The following is a 22,441-nucleotide window of genomic DNA, read 5'->3' as shown; positions in this document are numbered from 1 at the left end:
CTTACCTTATCAGGAGGAACACTGTAGAGCTCAGGCAGCAACCGAATCCCATCTTTCTGTTTGATTAGGATACCTTCCAGAGCTTCTCTGTACTCCTCAACCTGAAGAGGACAGAAATATAGAAATATAGTCTGCTATACATCTGATACACATTGCCATTGAGTCAGTATCTGTATGGCTACATATTTAGGCAACTAACAATTAAACAACATATGCAAGACATGCTATGACACAAACAAAAATATTTTTTGTTCTTGCTCTGGGTATCAATAGTTTCCTAATATTCTTCAGAATATCTTGTTTTGCGTTCAACAAAAGTTTAGACCCACTTTAGTGTGAGTAAACGGTTAGGAAATTTTAATTTTGGAATTAACTATCCCATGATGTTTTGCATGCTTGTGATATTCTAACTCTCTAAAACTATATTGACCCAAACCCTGTTTTTTTAATGTGCAAGGTGCAAATATCCTTAAATCTGTTTTACAGCCATACACATTTCCTTTAATTTAACTAGAAAAAGTACCTGCTCTGGACTGTTGATAAAGATGCCATCCAAGATCAGGTAGGTCCAGAAAAGTGGCCACTCGCATTCAATGTTTTCAAAAAGCTTCAACTCAGCAGATTCATAATACAACCTGTTGGGGTCCTATTGGAAAAAACAGATCCATTTAGCAGTTACACATTTAAGTATTTCTGTTATAATACTAAATACTAGATGCAAAATAATATTTAATTGTCGTTAGATATTCTACACTACATAAATATAAACTGTAATAAGAAACTATTATTATTATACAGTTGATGGATTTTCTAATTTGTTGATCTATCAGATATACTGACCTCTTTAGGAGTTTTGTGGCCATCTCTTAAAAAACGGCAACAGCCGTATCTTCCCTAAAGACAGAAAGATTTGCAAGTAGCTAAAAATAAGCCATGCTAGTGTGAGAACCAAGCAGCTGTTCAAAACAAGTTCCTCATGTCGGAGATCAAGAACTGACCTGGAGCTTGGAGATAATTTCCTCTTTAGTGATATTGACTAACTCCATGTCTTCCACTGCAAAGGCTGGATATGAAATGATAGACAGGAGCCCGGCATCCACCTCTTTGGATGTTGAAGCTCTGGGCAACATGGAGTTCAGAATAGACTGGGGGGAAAAAGTGTGGCAGTAGAAACACAGTTTTATTAGTATAATTATTATTATTATTTTAATTCGTAGAAAAATATCGGGTATAGTAATCTCTACAGATTTACCTGGCAGTGCTGGATATCATCTGCCAAGACATGAACCACAGAGTCTGGCCCCCCTTTGGCCCCAAACAAATTCAAGTCATCTAGGGCTTCAAGTGCTGCCTGTATTAACAAAGGGTTCATTCAGGGGCTGTTACAGTATTTTGCCCTAGCAAAAATCTCAGTTCAATGCTCACAATAAAGCTAGTATTCATTCACTGTGCACTGAATTCTAGGGCCACAGACTACTAAATATTTGAGGTTACATTTATGATTTTGATCAGTAAGCCACAATTAAATTTTTAATACAAAAATCAAACCAGTTCAAGGTTTAAAATGTAGGTTAAGAGCCAGTTCCCTGCCCTTTGATTGGTACTCTGTCTTCTGACAGAGAGAAAGAACAACCAGAACCATTCTTCTAAGAACAAAGTGTCACAAGAGGAACAAATAGAAATGACACAAGCTGGCAGGGAAGGAACATTAATACCAGAGAGGCCATGTTGAGGTTACATTGGATCGTGTTCACCGACTACGTTAACAGACAGTGCTCATGTGCGCACAGTTTGAAACCCCCTCCATCATGCAAGTCTGAGAATTCTCAGCTGCTTAGTGGAGAACGGACAACATTAGCTGGAAGTGTGTGTGTGTGTGTGAGAGAGAATGACAAAAAAGGATCCTTTGATTTGTTTGTTTGTTGTGTTTCACTGGACTCACTTTAGCCATCCCAATTGAGCTGGCATTGAGCTCAGGGATCCCCTGATTTGTTTTGTCTCCTCTCTCCCACATCCCGTAGTCCTAAAATATCGTGAAAGAAGACATCAGATACAGAAGCTCTTCGAAAACAATAATAGTAACAATAATAATTCTGTGTTATTTATTTACATCTTCTTTAGCTTCCAGTAACTGCTTGCTAGTCTTTCTGAGGTTCACAATCCTCAAATCAAACCACAAAACCATATACAGTTGAAGTCAGAATTATTAGCCCCCCGTTTATTTTTTCCCCCAATTTCTGTTTAACAGAGAGCTGATTTTTTTTTCAACATTTCTAAACATAATAGTTTTAATAACTCATTTCTAATAACTGATTTATTTTATCTTTGCCATGATGACAGTAAATAATATTTGACTAGAAATTTTTCAAGACACTTCTATACAGCTTAAAGTGACATTTAAAGGTTTAACTTGGTTAACTAGGCAGGTTAGGGGAATTAGCCAAGTTATTGTATAACTATGGTTTGTTCTGTAGACTATCAAAAAAATATATAGCTAAAAGGGCTAATAATATTGACATTTAAATGGTTTGTAAAAAAATAAAAGCTGTTTTTATTCTAGCTGCAATAAAACAAATAAGACTTTCACCAGAAGAGAAAATATTATAGGAAATACTGTGAACATTTCCTTGCTCTGTAAAGCATAATTTGGGAAATAATTAAAAAACCAAAAAAAACAAAGGGAGGCTAATAATTCTGTCATCAACTGTATGTGAATTATAATACTTCACAGTGTTTCTGTAAAACTGATGGAAACACATTTAAAAAATATAAAACATAAATCATTAAAAATGTCAAAGCAAGCAGCATATAATGATCCTGCAAGACTTACAGCCACTTTGTATGCAGCTTCAATGTAGAACAGCAGATTCTGGACCACATCCACCTCGTCTTGAGTGTACACGATGTGCAGCCCTAAACGAACAAAAGACCCAGGATATGTGTCAGAAGTTCTGTTAATGCTAGGCTACAGTTTCAACCGGTAACAGCCAATCAGAATCCACGACTCACAGGGTTAGTTCTCTAAAATAAGATTATGTTATTCATTTCTCACGCTCGTGTTGTTTTAAACCCCAACATCCTCTCATCAGAATACAAATGAAGATATTTTACATAGACTGAGAGCTCCCTTATCCTCCATAGATAGCGATAGTCACAACAAGAAGTCCAGAAAAATATGACAAAAAAGAAATGCTGAAAACAGACCATATTTATTCAGTGGTTCAAATGGAATATTATGAAGCTATGAGAATACTTCTGTGCGCACATTAAAAAAAAAAGATTCTTTTCTTCAGGTGTCAGTATAGTGCACGTGTTCATGAGAGCGCTGTACTCTGCATTACCCTCAGTTGCCTGCTGATATATTACCTCAGATGCGCCTGTGCTTTGTTTCAAACAGAGGAAGTTCTGCACATCAGTGCACAGAGCTTGTGAATGTACTGACACTGAGGAGAAGAAACTGCTGAATAACTAGTGTTATTTCTGTTTTATGTATTGATTAAACCATTGAAGATAGATGATGTTTTGAAGATGTTTTTTTTTTTTTTTTTTTTCGGGGTCGGGACATCACTGCACATGGAGAATGAAGGAGCTTTCAGATTTCATCCAAAAAAATATCTTTTTTTTTTATATATAATTATTTTTTTATGGATTTTTTTTACCTTTATTGTATAGGAAAGTAGAGAGTATTGACAAGAAAGCATGGGAAACAGAGAGAGGGGAAGGATCGGCATAGGACCGCGAGACGGGAATCGAACTCGGGACGCCGTGAGCACCAGAGTGCATGTGTCAACGCACTAACCATTACACCACTGGCGCCGACTCATCTAAAATATCTTAATTTGTTTTCTGAAGATGAACAACAGTCTCAGGGGATTAGAACAACACAAGAGTGAGTATTTAATAACAGACTTTTTGGGTGAACTGACCCCTTGTGCGTTTGTTAAAGACGTGTACGAATGCACAAGCGACAGGATTATAAGAAAAACTGTAATTGTTGGTTAATTTTCTTTAAGAAATGTACTGTCAATTTATGACCCACTTGTTGTTCCAAATGCATAAGATGTATATTATACATAAACATTAGGTACCTAAATGACCTTACAGCTGCTCAAGACTATGACTACAGTCAATTTATTTGATAAACTGTCTTAGCTGCATTTACTCTCCCTCAAGTGGTTATAAACCTTTATGAGTTTCTTTCTTCTGTTGAACACAAAAGATGTTATTTTGAAAAAAGCTCAAAACCTGTAACCATTGACTTCAATAGTAGGAAAACCAATACGACAGAAGTCAATAATTACAGGTTTCTTCAAAATATCTGCTTCAGAGTAAAACAGAATAAAGAAAAAGGTTTGGAACAAGTTAAGGATGATTAAATTGTGGCAGAATTATCAGTTTTGGGTGAACTAAGTCATGTTATGTGAGCTTTAGAGCAAAACCTGATGTACCTGAGGCGGTCATCTGGGCTAGAAAGAGCATGTATAAAGAGGTGGCATCGAGCTGGAGATGCCCCCATTCCCGGTCACCCACCACAGTGGCACAGGTCCGAGTGTTATACTTGGCATGGAGACTGTCCAAAGCGCTTTTACTGTATTTGAATTTCTCCACTTTGTCCAGCTAAAGAGATAAGAGTGTGAAATGACAAGAAAGGGCACTTACTGTGAGAGCACTACGAAGTTTATATAGAGGAGGAATGTGCTATAAAGTGAAACTCATGCGATGTATTGAGAGAACTGGCTGTTTAATATCTTCCTACTATGCACCAATGTATTGGAGGTTAAAAGTTATCCGCTGATGTTAGATTAATTTTAAAGCTACTGGAAATAATATGTAAAAGGCAGATACTAATGGTTCATTAATAAAATCTTTTCAATAATTACATTTTTTTCTCAGAGAAAATCATAAAATACTTGCAAAAATATATAAATAAAGAAATAAAGAAATAAAGAAATAAATAAAATATAATCTGTACAAAATATCAGACCTGCATCTAATATGTATAGAATATAAAATGTGCAATGGGGAAGCAACTGGTGTGCTCCATGTTCAAGCATGGGTACAATACAATTGGTTATTTATGGCTAAAATGTCTGCAAAATGTACAATTTACATACTGCAACAGCACTGGCTCGATTTTATTTAACTTGAATAAACTTTTATTTTTAGTTTATTAAATAAACAAGTTCTATTTTATTTCAAATAATGTTTTACAAGGACTACTTAATGGCATAAATCAATTTTCAAGATGGTCGTATGATATATATTTTTAGCTTAACTTGTGCCTCCTTTTAAAAGGTTGAATGGTTTATTGTTAAATAGATCCAATCCATCATGTTTAGTAAATTAAGACTGAAAAAACAGGCTAGTAGTACTGTATGCAATTGACCAATATCAGTATCAGAATCAGCTTAAAGGTTATTTTATGATAATCGGTGTCAGACTAAAAACAATCTTATCATGCATCCCTACTTCCTACTGTATCTATCTTTGTAGTGTGTCAAGTGAGTGAGTCAATGGTTAAGAGTACCTGTCTCATAATGCACTGAAGAACTCCCCTCATTAACTTCACCACACTCTGAAATAAGAAAAAAAAGATATCAGCGTACACAAACTGCCTCCAAAAACAACACTTGGAACACAGGCTCAACTGTGACCTTTCGGCTCCTGATTTAATAGCACAGGAAAGTGTAACTTGACACTTCTGAGCCAACTGTAAAGAGATGGCTTAGATACACTGATCCATAAACACAGTGGGAATCAAACGACTGACCTTTAAAAAGATGCACAGACGTAAAATGATACACTACAGTGGTGAACAATGTGATATGGCCTCTAATCCAAGATCAAGCAAATGTCATTGAAATATTTAGTCACAGATATTTATTCATCCAGTTTTAGTTTGCATGTAAATTTCTCATAAACAAATGCTGCTACAGAACAAAAATCTTAAAAACCTTTAAAGGCACAGTATGTAGTTTTCACCACTAGAGGGTGTGCATTCACAACAACCAAAGATGTAGTTTAACCCTTTTATTTGTGAGTTTTAAATACTCCAGCTGACCCTCCTGCATGATTTATTTTTATTTTTATTTTTTGTGACAGTTACTTAGAATCCATTGCGTTCTAAAGTTCACATGGGGAGCCGTCAAGTTTATCACATCACCCAGCAGCCGCAATGATATGTATATATATATCGTAATTTGTATTTCTTTTTGCCCTTTTCTGTTAATATTGACAAATGTTCTAAATATAATGTGAAATTTCTGATTCTCAAATATGTGATAGAACATATATTTTGTCTTTTAAACTGCTTAATAATAATAATCGTATTATTTATATTATATGATGGGTGATGGGCGCCGCCGTTGTTGCTAGAAGGGATACAGCTGCGATCGGAAGTTCTATCTAGACTTCACCCTCTCCTGCAAAGGTCTAGATGGGATACAGCTGAGGATCCTCATGTCAACATAGTATCATTTTTGTGACACTGTACAACAAATAATGTTTACATTACAGTGAGAATTGGGTTTAGGGAGGGATAGATGCTAATAAAATACAATTAATGCATAATTTAATCAATATATCTCATTAAATTACAATTTCAGCTTTTTCCCTTCTAGCTGCTGGATTTACGTCATTTGTTTATTCATAATTTTATTATAATAATAAAGCACATCGTCCAGTTATATTGAAAAATAATTACTATTGCCATCTCCACAGTCATTCATGTGTGTTTTACAAGCCTTAAATGGTATGTTTTGCTTGTAGTCATATGTATTTGAATGTCTGAGATCTAAAATAAATGTTAAATTGGATACGTTGTGATTTATGGCAAGTGCTGCGCACCTATTTCTGTGCCTCAGCGCGCGCCGTCAGATTAAAATTTTAGCAGTTGATGATATGAGCTCTGAATGTTCTAATCACACCAGTGTGATTGTATGCTTCAGGGACCAGCCAATGCTCATCACACTGGTGTGATCGTATGCGTGAAAGGGTTAATGACATGCTGTGAAATCATGGTAGTTGTCATCTTCATTACATCCTATGTGACTCCTTCATAAATCATGTTTATTGATGAGCTAAAGTACTCAAAGGTTATTATCATGGTGGTATGAAGCCGAATAAGGCTGAAAACAAAACAAGACTGCTGAAGTAATTGCTGATGAGAGACGAATGTGACACGGCATGAAAGCGGTGGAGCTTTTACTACGCCACAGTCAACCACTTCCAGTTCTTCCTCCATTTGTGATCATGCAGGGAAGAAGTAGCACCTTTTTATGAAATCATGAAATATGTTCTGTTATATTGCAGCTCTGTGAATTCTGATAAAACTCACAGAATTTAAAATGTCTCTGGTGTTTCTCCTTTTTTGTGTAAAACTAAACAGGACATTGAGGGTTTATGACACCAATAGCATGACCACACAAGACAATGTCTGTGTCACTAGTTAAAATGGCTTATTTGAACATTCTCTCAAACATTTGGGATAATGCAAGTAACATAAGACTGCAAAATGCAGAACACTGTTCTAACGGTTTATGGACATTTTATTATTTTTTTTTAAATCGTACATATTGTGCCTTTAACTTGTGAACATCTAGAAGCAAATCGCAACACAAGCATACGCCAACCCCATTTTTACCTGCTCAAGCTCATAGGCTTTAGCCTTGTCTTCATCACGGTCTGCATTTTTCCTGTAAGCCAGACTAAGAGCCCAGACCGACAGGATGCTGTAGACATTGTCCCTCACCCAGGCATCAGGCTGCTCTTTGCTTGCTGGCAGCAGACCTGTCACTGGATCCTGCAAGTTATTTAAAATGTGCAATAGGTAGATGATTACTCGGCTCTGTCACTGCTTCAGGTATTATTACACACATCTAATCAATAAGTAAACATCACATTCCCCTTATCAAACACAAACCACATATAGAAAACTAGAAATTACGTACAATTACATATAGTCATTTAGCAGATGCTTTTGTCCAAAGTGACTAACAAATGAGGCATTAGGTGATTCTATATGAAGAGGCAAAACAGCACACACAGGAAGTGCTACAGTACATATACAAAGAAACTGGTCATAGAGAAATAAGGGCTTGAGTAAGAAGGGAGAGGGGAAGTGTATGTGTGTGTTTTATGTAAAATTGTTTGGTGTTTGTAAAAAAGAAACTACAAAAATCAATTATTTTAATTATCAAGGGTGATGTCAATTGATCATAAGTGGAATTCAAAGACAGCTTAAGGTTACAAACGATCTTCAAACAAATGCATTAATAACATTATTCCAGTAGAAATTGACTAAGCAATAACTATTTTGATGACAATAATAATAAAGGTTTCGTGATTTGCAATACTATCTCAAAATACTAGTGTTTTTGTTGTTTTTGGTAAAATCAATGTCACATCATTATTTTAATGAAATTTTGAAACAGTTGCATTTATTTTCAATGGTATTTTCTTTTATGAATGTACATTGCCAACCATATAACACTTGTAAGTTGTTTGCTTATGTCAAACATTTCAACTGCATTTAAAAAAAACTGAAATTATATATATATATATATATATATATATATATATATATATATATAGATATAGATATATATATATATATATATATATAGAGAGAGAGAGAGAGAGAGAGAGAGAGAGAGAGAGAGAGAGAGAGAGAGAGAGAGAGAGAGAGTAAAATTAGTTTTCACCAAAATAGCGAAAACCTTTTCTAAGTGTTTTTGTGGCTTGTATTGTACAGTATTGTTAAAATACTCAAAAATGTCTCTGTCAATGTTTTCAAACAATTATATTTGATTTACCAAAATCACACAAGTGGCAATTTCACATCTGTCACATCCATGACAGAGAGATGTCACATCCAAAACCAAGCTTTTTTTGCTCATAAATGCAGAAATGTCAAATAAAATCCATGATTTTTGTTCTATAGAGAGCGACTCTTATCCTTTTGATTAGCATTATTTCTTTTGGGTTGTGCAGTTTAATTCACAGAATTTCTAAAGTGTGTTGTAGACTGTAAGCTTACAAACTTTATTAGTCTCATCCATAAAGCTTGTATGGAGTCAATTAAGGGTCAAATATACTTGCAAAATAAAAGAAAGTTTTGCAAACAAAAAATAAAGTATTGAGCAAAAATAAATAAATAAATGCAAATCTCCAAAAATCACAAAAGCGAAAATTAATTTGAGAAATAAAAATTGAACTTGCAAACAAAAAAGAACAGCAAATAAAATCAACCGGTGCAAAAAAAACTAAATTATTTGCAATTTAAAAACAAAAAAACTATATATAAAAACTATATATAAACTATAAAACTTGTGCATTTATGGCAGGCCCAGTGACCTGACATTTTATGCTACCCATCAGATTATTCTACCAACACTGTTTTTGTATGGTTCTGTGGTCGGGGTAAGGGATTAGATAGGTTAGGGTGATATTACAGCTTCATATCACACTACTCCACATTAACATTTACGCTGTAAAATCTGATGAGTTACATATTGTCTCATCAAAATGTGCTACCTACTTTTTGAATGGAAGGTAGGACAATCTGACAAGATAGGACAAATCGACATAACACCAGACCTAACACCACCTCATGATAATGTATCTCCAGGTAATAACGTCGCTTATAGGGGCAGGTATTTATATATATATATATATATATATATATATATATATATATATATATATATATATATATATATATATATATATAAATTGCAAATATATATTTTTTTGCACTGCTTGATTTTTATTTGCAGTTCATTTGGTTTGCAATTTCATTTTTATTTCTCAAAACTTAATTTTCCCTTTGCAGTTCTTTATTTTTGTCAGCAAAATTATTTTTTGCTTTGGAGATTAGCATTTGTTTTGCTCAATACTTTATTTTTTATTTGCAAAACTTATTTGCAAGTATATATGGCCCTAGATTGACTCCATACGCTTGCATATTTTCTTCATTTAAAATATAAAACATGTTTACAGATTAATATTTTTCTGATGCTATAACTCTGGTTAGTTGTTTTGGAAAATATAAACACAAGTGTCTATATAATGTTAACATCGACTTTCTATGTGAATTTATGTTTTGAATTTTTACTGCAAATGTCACATCCATATGAAGGCAGGATACAGAAACAGTTTACACATTAGAATTTAAGTGTATGAAAGCACATTTAGAGAAAACAAACTTGAGAAGTGTAACACAGATGAGACTTGAAATTCTGATCTGTGTTACAGAAGCATCAGGTTCGTGTGGAAATGCACTCACTTGATGACGCAGAATAGTCTGATGAACTATCCGCGCGTAGTTGTCAAGTTTAACTCCAGAGTTGCTGCGACTCCTCATTTTAGTTCCAATCAAGTTTACGAAACACCTTTATGCTTTAAGAGCCGTCAACATCCTCCTGCAGTAAACAAACATGGACATGAACAAGAGGAGTCGAGCTGGACGAATCTGAAACCAAGTTGTCAAACGGCTGCATGGTGCGCTGCGTGACCAAACTACTGTCACCAGTGTTCACAAAACCTGCTCCGACTAAAAATCCCGATGAATAGAGACAAACCTGATCAAGTACGGGCAAAATCCGGAAGAAAACTAAATTAAGCTACTCGTGCACAGCACACTCGCGATTATACGAGCCAGTTACAGGCAACTGGGAGGATCTTCCGACTTTTCAAAATAACACCAGTGTGCTCTGCCTATATGTAATGTATACAGTACGTCTGTAGCGATATACATTTAAAAGGAGAGTTTGTGAATTAGAATAAAAACCTGCTTGGAGAGATGGCATAAGGTCGAAAAACTTTCACCTTAAAGATTGTTACACAGCTCACTAAATTACAGAGGACGTCATGTTCTTGACGTCATGCTGGACGAACCTGCGTTTAAACGCACTTATTTAGCCACGAATCTGTATTTATTTGGCGTCTTGTGAATGCTATACAGCTTCTTTTGATTTAGTTTTATTTAGTATTTAGTTATTTTAGTTTGTACTTGTCTTGATGCCTTTTTTGTAATTGTTATTTGCAAATTCTTCATTTAAAAAACAGATGAATTATTGTCAGTGTACACATTCTTAAAGAGTGACATGATAGCCTTATTTAATAATTTTGTTACGCACAAAACAGATATTTTGTGATATATTTTATATATAAAACTTAGAGTTTGTATGTTTATGTATGCATGATTATTATTAATTTAATAGCCTAAATATTTTGTATTAAAAATATAGTTAGCATAGCATAAAAAAACGTATCGTAAATGGACAGTTACCTTATAATGTAAAACCTTTAAATAATAATAATTAAATAATTAATAACTAAATTTCACAGCATTATTTGTAGTAAATTTACAAAAGGCTTTGATTTAAAACAAGAAAGAATGATTCCAAACAAGGCACGTAGGCCTATTAAATGATATAAAATGAGATTATTGACTCATGGCATGGCCTACATTGTGGACATTTGGTCAAACTGAGTCCAGCTGTTTAGCACCATTATTTTAGCTTTTATTTACTTACTTTATTTCCTTTTATATAAAGCAGGGGTGTCCAAACTTTTTCTTATAAAGAGCAAAAAAACAAACTTGATTAAAAATATATCAAGTTGTATTAAAATGTTTCCATGAATAATTTTCTTGTTTATTTAAAACTAAATAGAAAACATTAATCATGTTAACTCATGCATTACATATATTTTTTACCAATTATTAGGAACCTATTATAATGAAAACACGAGAATTCCATTTATAACACTATGGAGTTTAATGCCACATACACTATTTAAGCTGCACCTGCCTTTGCCTTGATTTGCTCAGTGAGGACTTCAGAATTGTTCTCTATCTGCTGTTCATTTAAAAAAAAAAAGATTAATTTACAACATTTAATTGAAACATTTAATTTAAGTTATTTAGGTTATTTATAGTTTGAGCATCTCTGATATAAAGTGAACAAAAGTACAAGTTGCATTTATTTTCTAACAGTAGCGTAGTTTAATTGAGGGCAACATGGTGGCTCAGTGGTTAGCACTGTCACCTCACAGCAAGAAGGTCACTGGTTCGGCTGGGTCAGTTGGCATTTCTCTGTGGAGTTTGCATGTTCTCACTGTGTTGGTGTGGGTTTCCTCCAGGTCCTCCGGTTTCCCCCACCGTCCAAATACATGCGCTATAGGTGAATTGGATGAACTAAATTGGCTGTAGTGTATGAGTGTAAATTAGTTTATGTGTATGGGTGTTTCCCAGTACTGGGTTGCAGCTGTAAGGGCACCCACTGAGTAAAACATACGCTGGATAAGTTGGCGGTTCATTCCGCTGTTGTAACCCCTGATTAATAAAGGGACTAAGCTGAAGGAAAATGAATGATTTATTTGAGAATTGATGCACCCATGTCCACTAAGTGGCAGCATAGTAACATCCTGGGACTGATCTTTAAAAGATTAAGAATTAATTAAAAGAATAATGGTTTTGTTTCCTCTGAATTTGTAATAATAATCTGAATTTTTATCCTCATTTTAGAGTTTTTTGTTGTTGTTGTTGTTGTTGTTGTTGTTGTTGTAAATTCCCCTGCTTATTTACCCACCTAATATTGTCTTGTTTTGCAGAAATATAACTACCTTCATATTAAATTCAGAGAAAAATAGTCATGAGTGTGCACTCTCAGAAATAAAGGCTGGCTATGAGAGCTGTCACTGGGGTGGTACCTTTTTAAAAGGTACAAATTTGTACCTTAAAGGTCCATATTAATACCTCAAGGGTACATATGGTCACCTTAGAATTATAAGGTTCTAGCTGACATTTTTGTCAAAATTGAGTTATTGACACATTCTTATTAAATGACAACTTATTTACATTATAAGATGTTTTTCTTTATAAGTTCTTTGCATTTTAAGACTTTTTATTTAAAAGACAAATGTTACACACATACTGTTTGCCATATGGAATGCAAAAACTTTGAAGCTCAATACCTCAAAATCATTCAGAACGCAGATAGAACCTTACAATTCCAAGGTGACGATATTAATACCTAAAAAGTACAAAAGTGTTCCTCTTAAAAATTTTTAGGCACTAATATATACTTTTGAGGTACCATTTTGGACCCTTTAAGTACAAATGTGTACCTTTTGAAAAGGTTCCACCCCAGTGACAGCTCATGAACCTTTATTTCTGCGAGTGTGGTATGGGTTATACTTCTGCATTCTGACCAGCAGTTGTGCACTGAACTGTAGTTCTGTGGAATCCAGAGTCACTCAGACCGTGCATGAACATGTCAAGAGCCAAACTGTGTCTCATAATCATCACAGCTATACGTCACCGCTATACGACTTCATATAGGCATGTTCTTCCCATATCTGTCAGGTCAACTATTAAAATGCCCACAAAAAAAACACTCATTTGAAATGTTGTGTTCTGTAATTTGTTCAGTAACACTGATTTATTTGTTTCTCTGAGTCTCCAATCTGCACTGCACATGCTTGGCTAACCTCACTAAAGTCTGGGTCTGCCATATCAGTCAAATGGCTGCTGTGTGCCGCATGTGGATCTCTGGTCTCAGGTCACAAACCCTGAGGCTTGCGTGACAAATCTCTGACAATGACAAAGGTCTAGCTATTCAGGCCAAATCCACAAATGTATTTTCAAATGCACTAGATCGAAGCTTTTACTGGAACTACTGCTGAGAAATATGCTGGCATAACTGCGGTTATTTGCACAACTGTAAAGTTCATGACAAAGGAGCCAATTTTCTCAGTACAAATTTTTATTTCAGAACCCAAATGTTCACTCATATGAGACATGCACATTTGTGACCACAAACCAGTCGTATGTTGCAGCAGTATATATGTGGGAATAGCCAAAAATATATTCAATTAAAAAATACCAATCTTTCTTTTATGCTATACATGCTTAGAATATTAAGTAAAGATCATGTTCAAAGAATGTTTTACTGTAAATCTATCAAAACTCAATCTAATTTGACATAATTTGGACAACTTTAAAGGCCATTTTGTCAGTATTTTCCGATTCCCAATGTTTATACCTCAATGTAAAGCTTATCTAGCTTTCAGATGACGTATAAATGTAAATTTCCAGAAGTTAACACTTATGACTGCTGGTGTTCATGGTTTATGATCACATTTATAGTTACAGTACTGTAAATATATAAATCATATAGTGACTGATACAGAGTCAGATACATATAAAAGACTTTAGATAAACTGCTGAGTCATACAAAAACAGAGATACAATAAATAAGTAATCCAGTATTGAAACGATCTTGAGCCATAGGTGTAGACATTGGTGTATAACAACATAAATAGTGACAGGTAAATGAGTCTTAAATTAAACACTACAAACGTGAGCACACAGCCAAAGGGTTGAGGCAAATGATTAATAATATCTAGGCGCAATCAATAATGGCAACCTTTGCACTTTCTCTGTCCCCTTTCTCTCTTTGGTTCAACGACATTTGGGTTGAGCTAAAGCACTCCAAAGCTTCCACTTGCTTCCACTTGCATTTATGGCTTCAAAGTAACATGATCTAATACTACATTCCAGTTTCCATGTTTGGACTAAGCTTAGTCCTGAGATGAGCAGTGGGTGGCGAGAGCCGTACTTTACTCCATTCAGGACACAGACTGGACTTAATCTGGTTGAGGGAAACTGGCCCAAAATCACATAAGAAGGGTTCGGAATCAAAAGCTTCTAAGCTCCATCTGAATTTTTTTCTACAACTAGCATTTTGGGTGACACGTTGGCTCATTGGTTAGTATTGTCGCCTCACAGCAAGAAGGTCGCTGGTTCGAGTTCCAGCTGGGTCAGTTGGCATTTCTGTGTGGAGTTTGCATGTTCTCCCCATGTTAGCGTTGGTTTCCTCCGGGTGCTCCGGTTTCTCCCCCAGTCCAAACACATGCGTTATTGTTGAATTGGATGAACTAAATCAGGAGTCACCAAACTTGTTCCTGGAGGGCCGGTGTCCTGCAGATTATAGCTCCAATCCTAATCAAACCCACCTGAACAAGCTAATCAAGGTCTTACTAGGTATACTTGAAACACCCAGGCAGGAGTGTTGAGGCAAGTTGGAGCTAAACTCAGCAGGGACACTGGCAACTGACCGAGATTGGCGACCCCTGAACTGAATTGTCTGTAGTGTATGTGTGAATGTGAGAGTGTATGGGTGATTCCCAGTACTGGTTTGTGGCTGGAAGGGCATCCGCTGTGTAAAACGTATATGTAAAACGTATAAGTTGGTGGTTCATTCCGCTGTGGCTGCCCTTGATTAATAAAGTGCCAAAAAGAAAATGAATGAATGAAATTAGCATTTTTCTCAGGCTACTTTGTTTAAGTTCAGTTATTTCTCCTTGCGTGAACCAGAAGTCTCTGAGACTTTTATCTCAGCAAGTTAATGTACTTCCAGCTAAAACGGAATATTGAGTAGGGGTGTGGCTTTCTTGTGCACATCATTCTCTTTTAGCAAGCTAATGGTGAGAGAGGGCATTCATATGCAGTTGCTATGGAAGCCCTCAGGTTGCTGTCAACCGAAGGTCCGCAACTCCAAACGTGGAATGGTCAGACTTTCATTGAAGATTACCAAAACAATTTTTTAAATTGGATTAATTTGCATGAATTAATATTTCAGTTTAAAAATAACAATATAAGATAGCAAAATAAACATTGTATTTGACACAGACTTTAAATGCAATGGAAAGAACCTATTTATTTTATTTTATCAATACAGTTGAAATCAGAATTATTAGCCCCCCTGTTTATTTTTGCCCCCTGTTTTTCCCCTCTGTTTAACGGAGATTTTTTCTGCACATTTCAAAAACTTAATAGTTTTAATAACTCATTTCTAATAACTGAATTACTTTATCTTTGCCATGATGACAGTAAATAATATTTGACTAGATATACTTTAGGACACTTCTATACAGCTTAAAGTGACTTTTAAAGGCTTAACTAGGTTAATTAGGTTAACTAAGCAGGTTAGGGTGATAAGGCAAGTCATTGTATAATGATGGTTTGTTCTGTAGACTATCGAAAAAAAATATGTAGCTTAAAGGGGCTAATAATTTTGACCTTAAAATGGTTTTAAAAAATTAAAAACTGCTTTTATTCTAGTTGAAATAAAACAAATAAGACTTTCTCCAGATGAAAAAATATTATAGGAAATACTGTAAAAAAAATTCCTTGCTCTGTAAAACATAATTTGGGAAATATTAAAAAAAAAGAAAAAAGAATTCAAAAGGGCGCTAATAATCCTGACTTCAACTGTATATGTTTTAAAACCATGCACATCAATCTAAACTGGGTGCACAGCCAAGAAAAATGACAAATATATATATATACACACAACACCAAAGGTTACAAACGTTTCACATTCATATACACCACAGGGATTCACAAGTGTACAGTATATATATCACAGCATGCAACATTTTGAGCACAGTCTAATGAAAAGCCGGTGTGCTCGAAACGTTACTCGCTGAGGTAGCCTTTTTTAAGTGAATAAATTCGATACTTTTGGAGCTTTTGGTGTCGCATTTTTATATAAGAACCTATTTATTGTCATAAAAGTGAAATTACTAGGCCTACACAGAGGAGCCTGAGAAAAAAAATGCTCATTTTAGAAGACAGTTTCAGATAGCACTTTAGAAGTTTCTCATCTGAACTCTTCATACACTGTACCACCTTTCGGGAACAACCTGAAACTCAAACTGTCATGCCAAGCCCACCAATAATGTTTCCCATTAATTGCACGTAGGTTATGAGGTTAATGTTGATTTTTCTTTGAAAAGAGTCCACATTTTATGTACCTTTGATAAGCACAATCTTCAGAACATTACCTCTTGCCTCCTTTGTGGCTTAGCACTATAGCCTTGACTATATTTCTAACTGATGATTAACTGCGTTGCGCATTCATTTGCCTGCTGCCGCTCACTGAATCAAGCTCTTGTCGTGCACGATGGTGTAGAAACCTCATTTTAGGAATTAACCGGTTGGCTGTAGGAACAGTGGCCTTTCCTGAGGAACAACACATATATTATTATGAGAATCAGCAGAATAAAACAAGTATGAAACACTGCATTCAAGTGTGTATGAGTGTTTCCCAGTAATGGGTTGCAGCTGCAAGGGCATCCGCTACGTAAAACATTTGCTGGATAAGTTGGCGGTTCATTGCGCTGTGGCGACCGCTAATGAATAAAGGTACTAAGCTGAAGGAAAAAGGAAAATGAAGCACTGCACTCACCTGCATATTCCTGTGGAGCACTCATAGTTGTTCTGGCAGTAGGCACCATGAGGTTTAGTACCCACAGTCCTCCATAATGGAGTCATTCGAGCTGTTCTCTTCAGTGACCTTTGAACTTTCTGCACAGAGGTTGAGGGTGTGTCCGGCTGAGGCACGGGACTGCAGGTCACCTGAAGCACAGTGTGTTAGTGAGCTCCACAATAATAAAACTTAATAGCTTCAAATCCATTTAAAGAAGCATGATAAAACACACAGCCCTATCTGCATGGTTTATATTTACACTGTCAAAATATTTCAATAGGTGTACTTCTGTTTATTTATGCATTGCATTATAAGGAAATTGCATTGTTAAAAGTATAGTTCACCCAAATATGAAAATGTACTCATTATTTACAGACCATAAAGTGGTTTATAAGTGGTTTGAGTTTTTTTATCTGTTAAAGAGGAGACTTTGAAGAAAACCTGTAACCACAGACTTCTACACTGAAAAAAAAATATTCTGCAAAATTGTTGCAAACAATATATGAGTTGAATTTAAACCAACAAATTACATTTAGTAATGATCAACTTAATTTGTTTGTTTAAATTCAGCCCAAATAAGTAGCTTAAAACCGCTTAACTTATTAATTTAGTAAATCCAAGGAATCATCTTTGAATTATTTGATTTTTTCAAACGGCTACATGTTTCCAACATTTCTTAAAAATATCTTCTTTTGTGTTTAACAGAAGAAAGAAACTCTGAAAGATCTGAAACAAGTAAATAGTGAGTAAATGATGGCAGAACTGTCATTTTTGGGTGAACCATCCTTTAATGTCAGCTCCAAAAACTTCTGATGTAAAATCTATAATTAATCTCTGCAGTAGTGATTTTTGTTTTTGACTGTTTTTTTAGTTTATTAATGTATTCTTGCTTTGATTAATGTCGTTTTAATATTTCAACTAAAACTAAACTGAACCAACACAAGTCAAATTGAAGCAAAACATTTAGGTGATATTTCCCATCACTGTGGCTTGTTATTTTTCTTAATATACATGTTTGGATTTCAAATATATAAAATATATATTTCATATATGCAACTTATATTTCAAAATACAGCACAATTAGACATTTAAATATATATTTCAAACATTGCAATTACAAATATGAACCTATATGTACATAAATGATTAAAATGTTTTGTCAATAATATTTTATTTAAGATAAAAATGATTCAAATGAAGCTGAAACAACTGAAAACTGAACACTTTAGCTGTGATATTACACTCTTAAAAACAGAGGAGGTTTTTAGCAGTAGCCTAATGGTGAAGAATAACCACATTTGGCTCCACAAAGATCAGTGAATGGCTTTTAAAAGAACAATTCAATAATGTTCACATAAATCTCAAATAATCAGTTCAATAATGTTTCAGTGTTCAATAAATGTTTTCTTCTATTTGTTTCTAAACATTTGTGCATTGAAAAGGTTCCATGGATGTTAAAGTTTCTTAATGGAACCACAGATATTAATAAATAACCTTTATTTTAAAGAGTGAGAGAAAATAATACATTTTAATTAAATAAAGTTCAATAATAAATAACTTTTTTCTATATAAAATACTGTATGAGTTTAGAAAAGATTTTATGGATGTTACAGGTTCTTAATGGAGGCACAGATGCTTATAAAGAAATACATTTCAGTAAGTTACACTTTCAATACTGCAAATGAAAAATGATCATAAGTACCTGTTGGACAATCAGCAGAAACAGCAGGCAGCAGGCTACAAGAGCCCCTCTGTGACTGAGATCCTTCATGCTGAGTGAGTGAGTTTGAGTTGAGCTCACAGTGATACTCATGATAGAGACGATGGACAGTCTTATATACCCTCCAGTCAGCATAAGAGAGACTGAATGCCTCTCCCTCATCCCTCTCTCTCTCTCTCTCTCTCTCTCTCTCTCTCTCTCTTTCTCCCTCTCTCTCTCTCTCTTCAATACCAGATGTAACACATGTTTGCCTAATGTTTGTAACTGGCATAAGCTGTCCTCTGGGGCTCTGGGAGAAAGAGACAGCGAGAGAGAGAAAACGCAGCCAGAGTTGACAGAAGCAAGGGATCAGAAAGAACGAGAGGAATGAGGCTTAAGAATAAAAATCAATCATATTTTGGACACATGCATGTCAGCAATTTAGAGCTGGGATGGGAATTTGCAGCTTTCTTGAAAGTGAAACCCAAATTTAACGTGCAGATAAATATCTAAGCAAGCAGTTTTGTGTGTGTATGTGTTTAAAAAGAAGTCTGTCTAATACAGTAGATGTCTAAACATCTTATTTAATCAGATGGATTAAATAAAACAAGGTTTAATTCCGGCTTTCAATGGAAATCTAATAGAAGTCTAGCCCAAAACTAGAAACAGACAGGACTTCAAACAGACAGAAATGATTGACTACACATGTAACTGTAAAAAGTTATCTACTTTACTTTAAAAAGCGAGTAAACCCATTGCCTTAAAAGCAGCATGTTGATATTACTTAAAACAGTGAGTAAATCCATTGTAACTTAGACCTGTTAAGTTCATTTTTAAATTCATGCACAGTTCATTTTCTTACAAATTTTAAGGCAATGAATTTACTTACTTTTTTAAGTGAAGTCATCTAATCGCTTTAAAAGCAATAGGTTTACTCAATTATTTTAAGTCAACTAATCGTTTAAAAAAGCAACATGTTTACTAAAATATTTTAAGTAAAATAAACTAATTGTGTTAAAATCAATCAGTTTACTGTTATTTTAAGTAAAGTCAACTCATCTTTTTAAAAGCAACAGGTTTACTCATTTATCTTAAGTAAAGTCAACTCATCTTTTTAAAAGCAACAGGTTTACTCAATTATCTTAAGTAAAGTCAACTCATCTTTTTAAAAGCAACAGGTTTACTCAATCATTTTAAGCAGTCAACTCATCTTTTTAAAAGCAATAGGTTTACTCAATTACTTTAAGTGAAGCCAACTAATCGTTTCAAAAGCAACAGGTTTACTCAATCATTTTAAGCAGTCAACTCATCTTTTTAAAAGCAATAAGTTTACTCAATTACTTTAAGTGAAGCCAACTAATCGTTTCAAAAGCAACAGGTTTACTCAATCATTTTAAGCAAAGTAACTCATCTTTTTAAAAGCAACAGGTTTACTCAATTATCTTAAGTAAAGTCAACTCATCTTTTTAAAAGCAACAGGTTTACTCAATTATCTTAAGTAAAGTCAACTCATCTTTTTAAAAGCAACAGGTTTACTCAATCATTTTAAGCAGTCAACTCATCTTTTTAAAAGCAATAGGTTTACTCAATTACTTTAAGTGAAGCCAAATAATCGTTTCAAAAGCAACAGGTTTACTCAATCATTTTAAACAAAGTAACTCATCTTTTTAAAAGCAACAGGTTTACTAAATCATTTTATGTTAAGTCAACTAATCGTTTTTAAAGCAATAGGTTTACTCAATTATGTTAAGAAGTCAACTAATCGTTTTAAAAGCAATAGGCTTACGTAATTATTTTAAGTGAAGACAGCATGAAGGCTGTCTAATCTGTGTATTTGATTTGATGACATGCATTTGATTTTCATTGATAGGCCAAATTTATCCTTGTTTTAGCTAAGACTTCTATGTTTTGACATCCATTAGACATCTATTACTGGAAAGGAATCTGAATCAAAATCAAAGCCATCAGGTTTCTTCAAAGTTCCTTTGACACAATTCTTCTGTCTCCTCGTTATCAGAAGCACAGACAGGGGCCTTGAAAAATAACAATAACTGATTAGAGACTAGTGTTTGCTGTGTTTTAATGCAGAATAACAAAAAAAAAACACTCAAAACACACACACAAAAGTAGCTCAAAACGGGTCAGACATGAGTCGCGCCACTGATCCAGCTCATCACAAAGGTTTCACACTGACTCATGGTGTTTACTGGATGCGATGCTTATCATCTTGGGATTGTCAACCCTCATAAATAATAGCTGTTTCATAAGCCGATGCCCTTGATTTAAGCATTTCTAACATGCTCGTTGTATTGGTCACGGCATTGTGATTGAGCTCAAGGTTAAACTTATCAAGGCTCTGCAAAAAAATGTCTTCTTGAGTGAGAGACAAACATGATTTGTTCAGATCAATGTTGCATTCAATCTTTACAGGGTAAGTGTTTATTCGGGTCAACATAACGTCATCTGACTATATAACTATACACTGAAGATTGGCCTTTACTCTTTATGCTTGCTGTCATTACTGTTCAAAAATCAATACCTAAGTTTGGAGTCACATAGATTTAAAATAAAAATTTTGATAATGAAGAGACAAATAACACTGAAGAAAAATAACAGAAAAATGCAACGCTATTCTGAAAATGATGAAATATATAAATATACAACACATGAAAATCTAAAAAATAAGTTATTTAACAAAACAGTACAATACCAACAAAAAGAAGATAAAATAGTACAGAATAATTGACAATATCTCCAATACCCCCCGCCCATAGCCAGCCTGGTGAAAGTGGTGGTTCTTTTTTCTCAAAAAGTGGACATTTTTGCAATTATATGACTCATTTTCTATTGAATTATGAAATTTAATTCTGCCTTTTAGTGACATTTTAAGCATTATTCTGAATTAGCTTGTTAGATGGTCATCATAACCACACCTTTTGTGAGTATTCAAAATAGTATTCAAATCAGTTTTAATATGGTCCACTTTTGGTGCTTCACACCTTTTTACTGGTCATTTTTTCTTTCAAGAATAAGGTCCATTATTTACAATAAAAGTTTCTTGCAAAATGTTTTCTTCATTTAAAAACAATACAGTCGTGAAAGATGACTTCTCTTACATCCGATTGTATGTTTTCTTGCACAGCTGGATATTGGACTCATGTAAAATATTTGTTTGCATTGGCCAAAACTGATTAGCTGAAGTCACACTGAAGCAACAGCCAACAGAGGATTCCACTTACAGTAGTATTAAAGCCTTTTCAATGTGTTATTTTCACTTATTATGATGGCATAGCAGTCAAAATAAGCTCATGTATGGGACAAATTCTGGACCTTTGTCAGTTAGGTGTGGGTCTTCACCACAAAAAAACGAGAAGGGATCATCTCTGTTAGCAAATATATATATATACATAAATACATACATACATACAAACATACATATACATATATATATATATATATATAT

General features: G+C 34.4%; 2 protein-coding genes across 4 annotated transcripts in view; both read right to left on the bottom strand.

Annotated features, from left to right (window-relative positions):
- The window catches only part of phka1a (phosphorylase kinase, alpha 1a (muscle)), a 33,521-nt gene extending 22,828 nt beyond the window's left edge, over positions 1–10,693 (bottom strand). Inside the window, exons 1-12 of one of the 3 annotated variants that reach the window (XM_056462114.1) lie at positions 10,581–10,693; positions 10,286–10,421; positions 7,643–7,801; positions 5,528–5,575; positions 4,449–4,617; positions 2,831–2,913; positions 1,943–2,023; positions 1,253–1,351; positions 999–1,145; positions 841–894; positions 524–646; positions 6–101 (exon numbers count right to left, since the gene is read on the bottom strand). In XM_056462114.1, coding sequence (XP_056318089.1) covers positions 6–101; positions 524–646; positions 841–894; positions 999–1,145; positions 1,253–1,351; positions 1,943–2,023; positions 2,831–2,913; positions 4,449–4,617; positions 5,528–5,575; positions 7,643–7,801; positions 10,286–10,363 — 1,137 coding nt within the window. In that variant the 5' untranslated portion in view covers positions 10,364–10,421; positions 10,581–10,693. The other 2 variants (XM_056462112.1, XM_056462113.1) reach the window with 2 other exon arrangements.
- A 3,058-nt stretch (positions 10,694–13,751) lies between these two features.
- On the bottom strand, positions 13,752–19,104 carry leap2 (liver-expressed antimicrobial peptide 2). Its single transcript, XM_056462111.1, has 3 exons — positions 18,982–19,104; positions 17,259–17,428; positions 13,752–17,032 (listed from the first exon to the last, which is right to left on the bottom strand). Exons 1-3 carry the CDS (start codon positions 19,090–19,092, stop codon positions 16,993–16,995), a joined length of 321 nt encoding a protein of 106 aa, XP_056318086.1. The 5' UTR covers positions 19,093–19,104; the 3' UTR covers positions 13,752–16,992.
- Positions 19,105–22,441: the final 3,337 nt, after the last annotated feature.

Source organism: Danio aesculapii, chromosome 7 (genome assembly GCF_903798145.1).
Source record: "Danio aesculapii chromosome 7, fDanAes4.1, whole genome shotgun sequence".
Classification (NCBI taxonomy): Eukaryota; Metazoa; Chordata; class Actinopteri; order Cypriniformes; family Danionidae; genus Danio; species Danio aesculapii.
This window is presented reverse-complemented; position numbering and strand designations above follow the sequence as displayed.

Excerpts from the sequence above, each read along its gene's own strand:
- leap2 (XM_056462111.1), bottom strand. The coding sequence starts at position 19,092 with ATGAGTATCACTGTGAGCTCAACTCAAACTCACTCACTCAGCATGAAG. Across the intron at positions 17,429-18,981 it reads TTCTGCTGATTGTCCAACAG|GTGACCTGCAGTCCCGTGCC; the intron begins GTACTTATGATC and ends ACTGTGCTTCAG. Across the intron at positions 17,033-17,258 it reads TGCTCCACAGGAATATGCAG|GAAAGGCCACTGTTCCTACA; the intron begins GTGAGTGCAGTG and ends GTTGTTCCTCAG.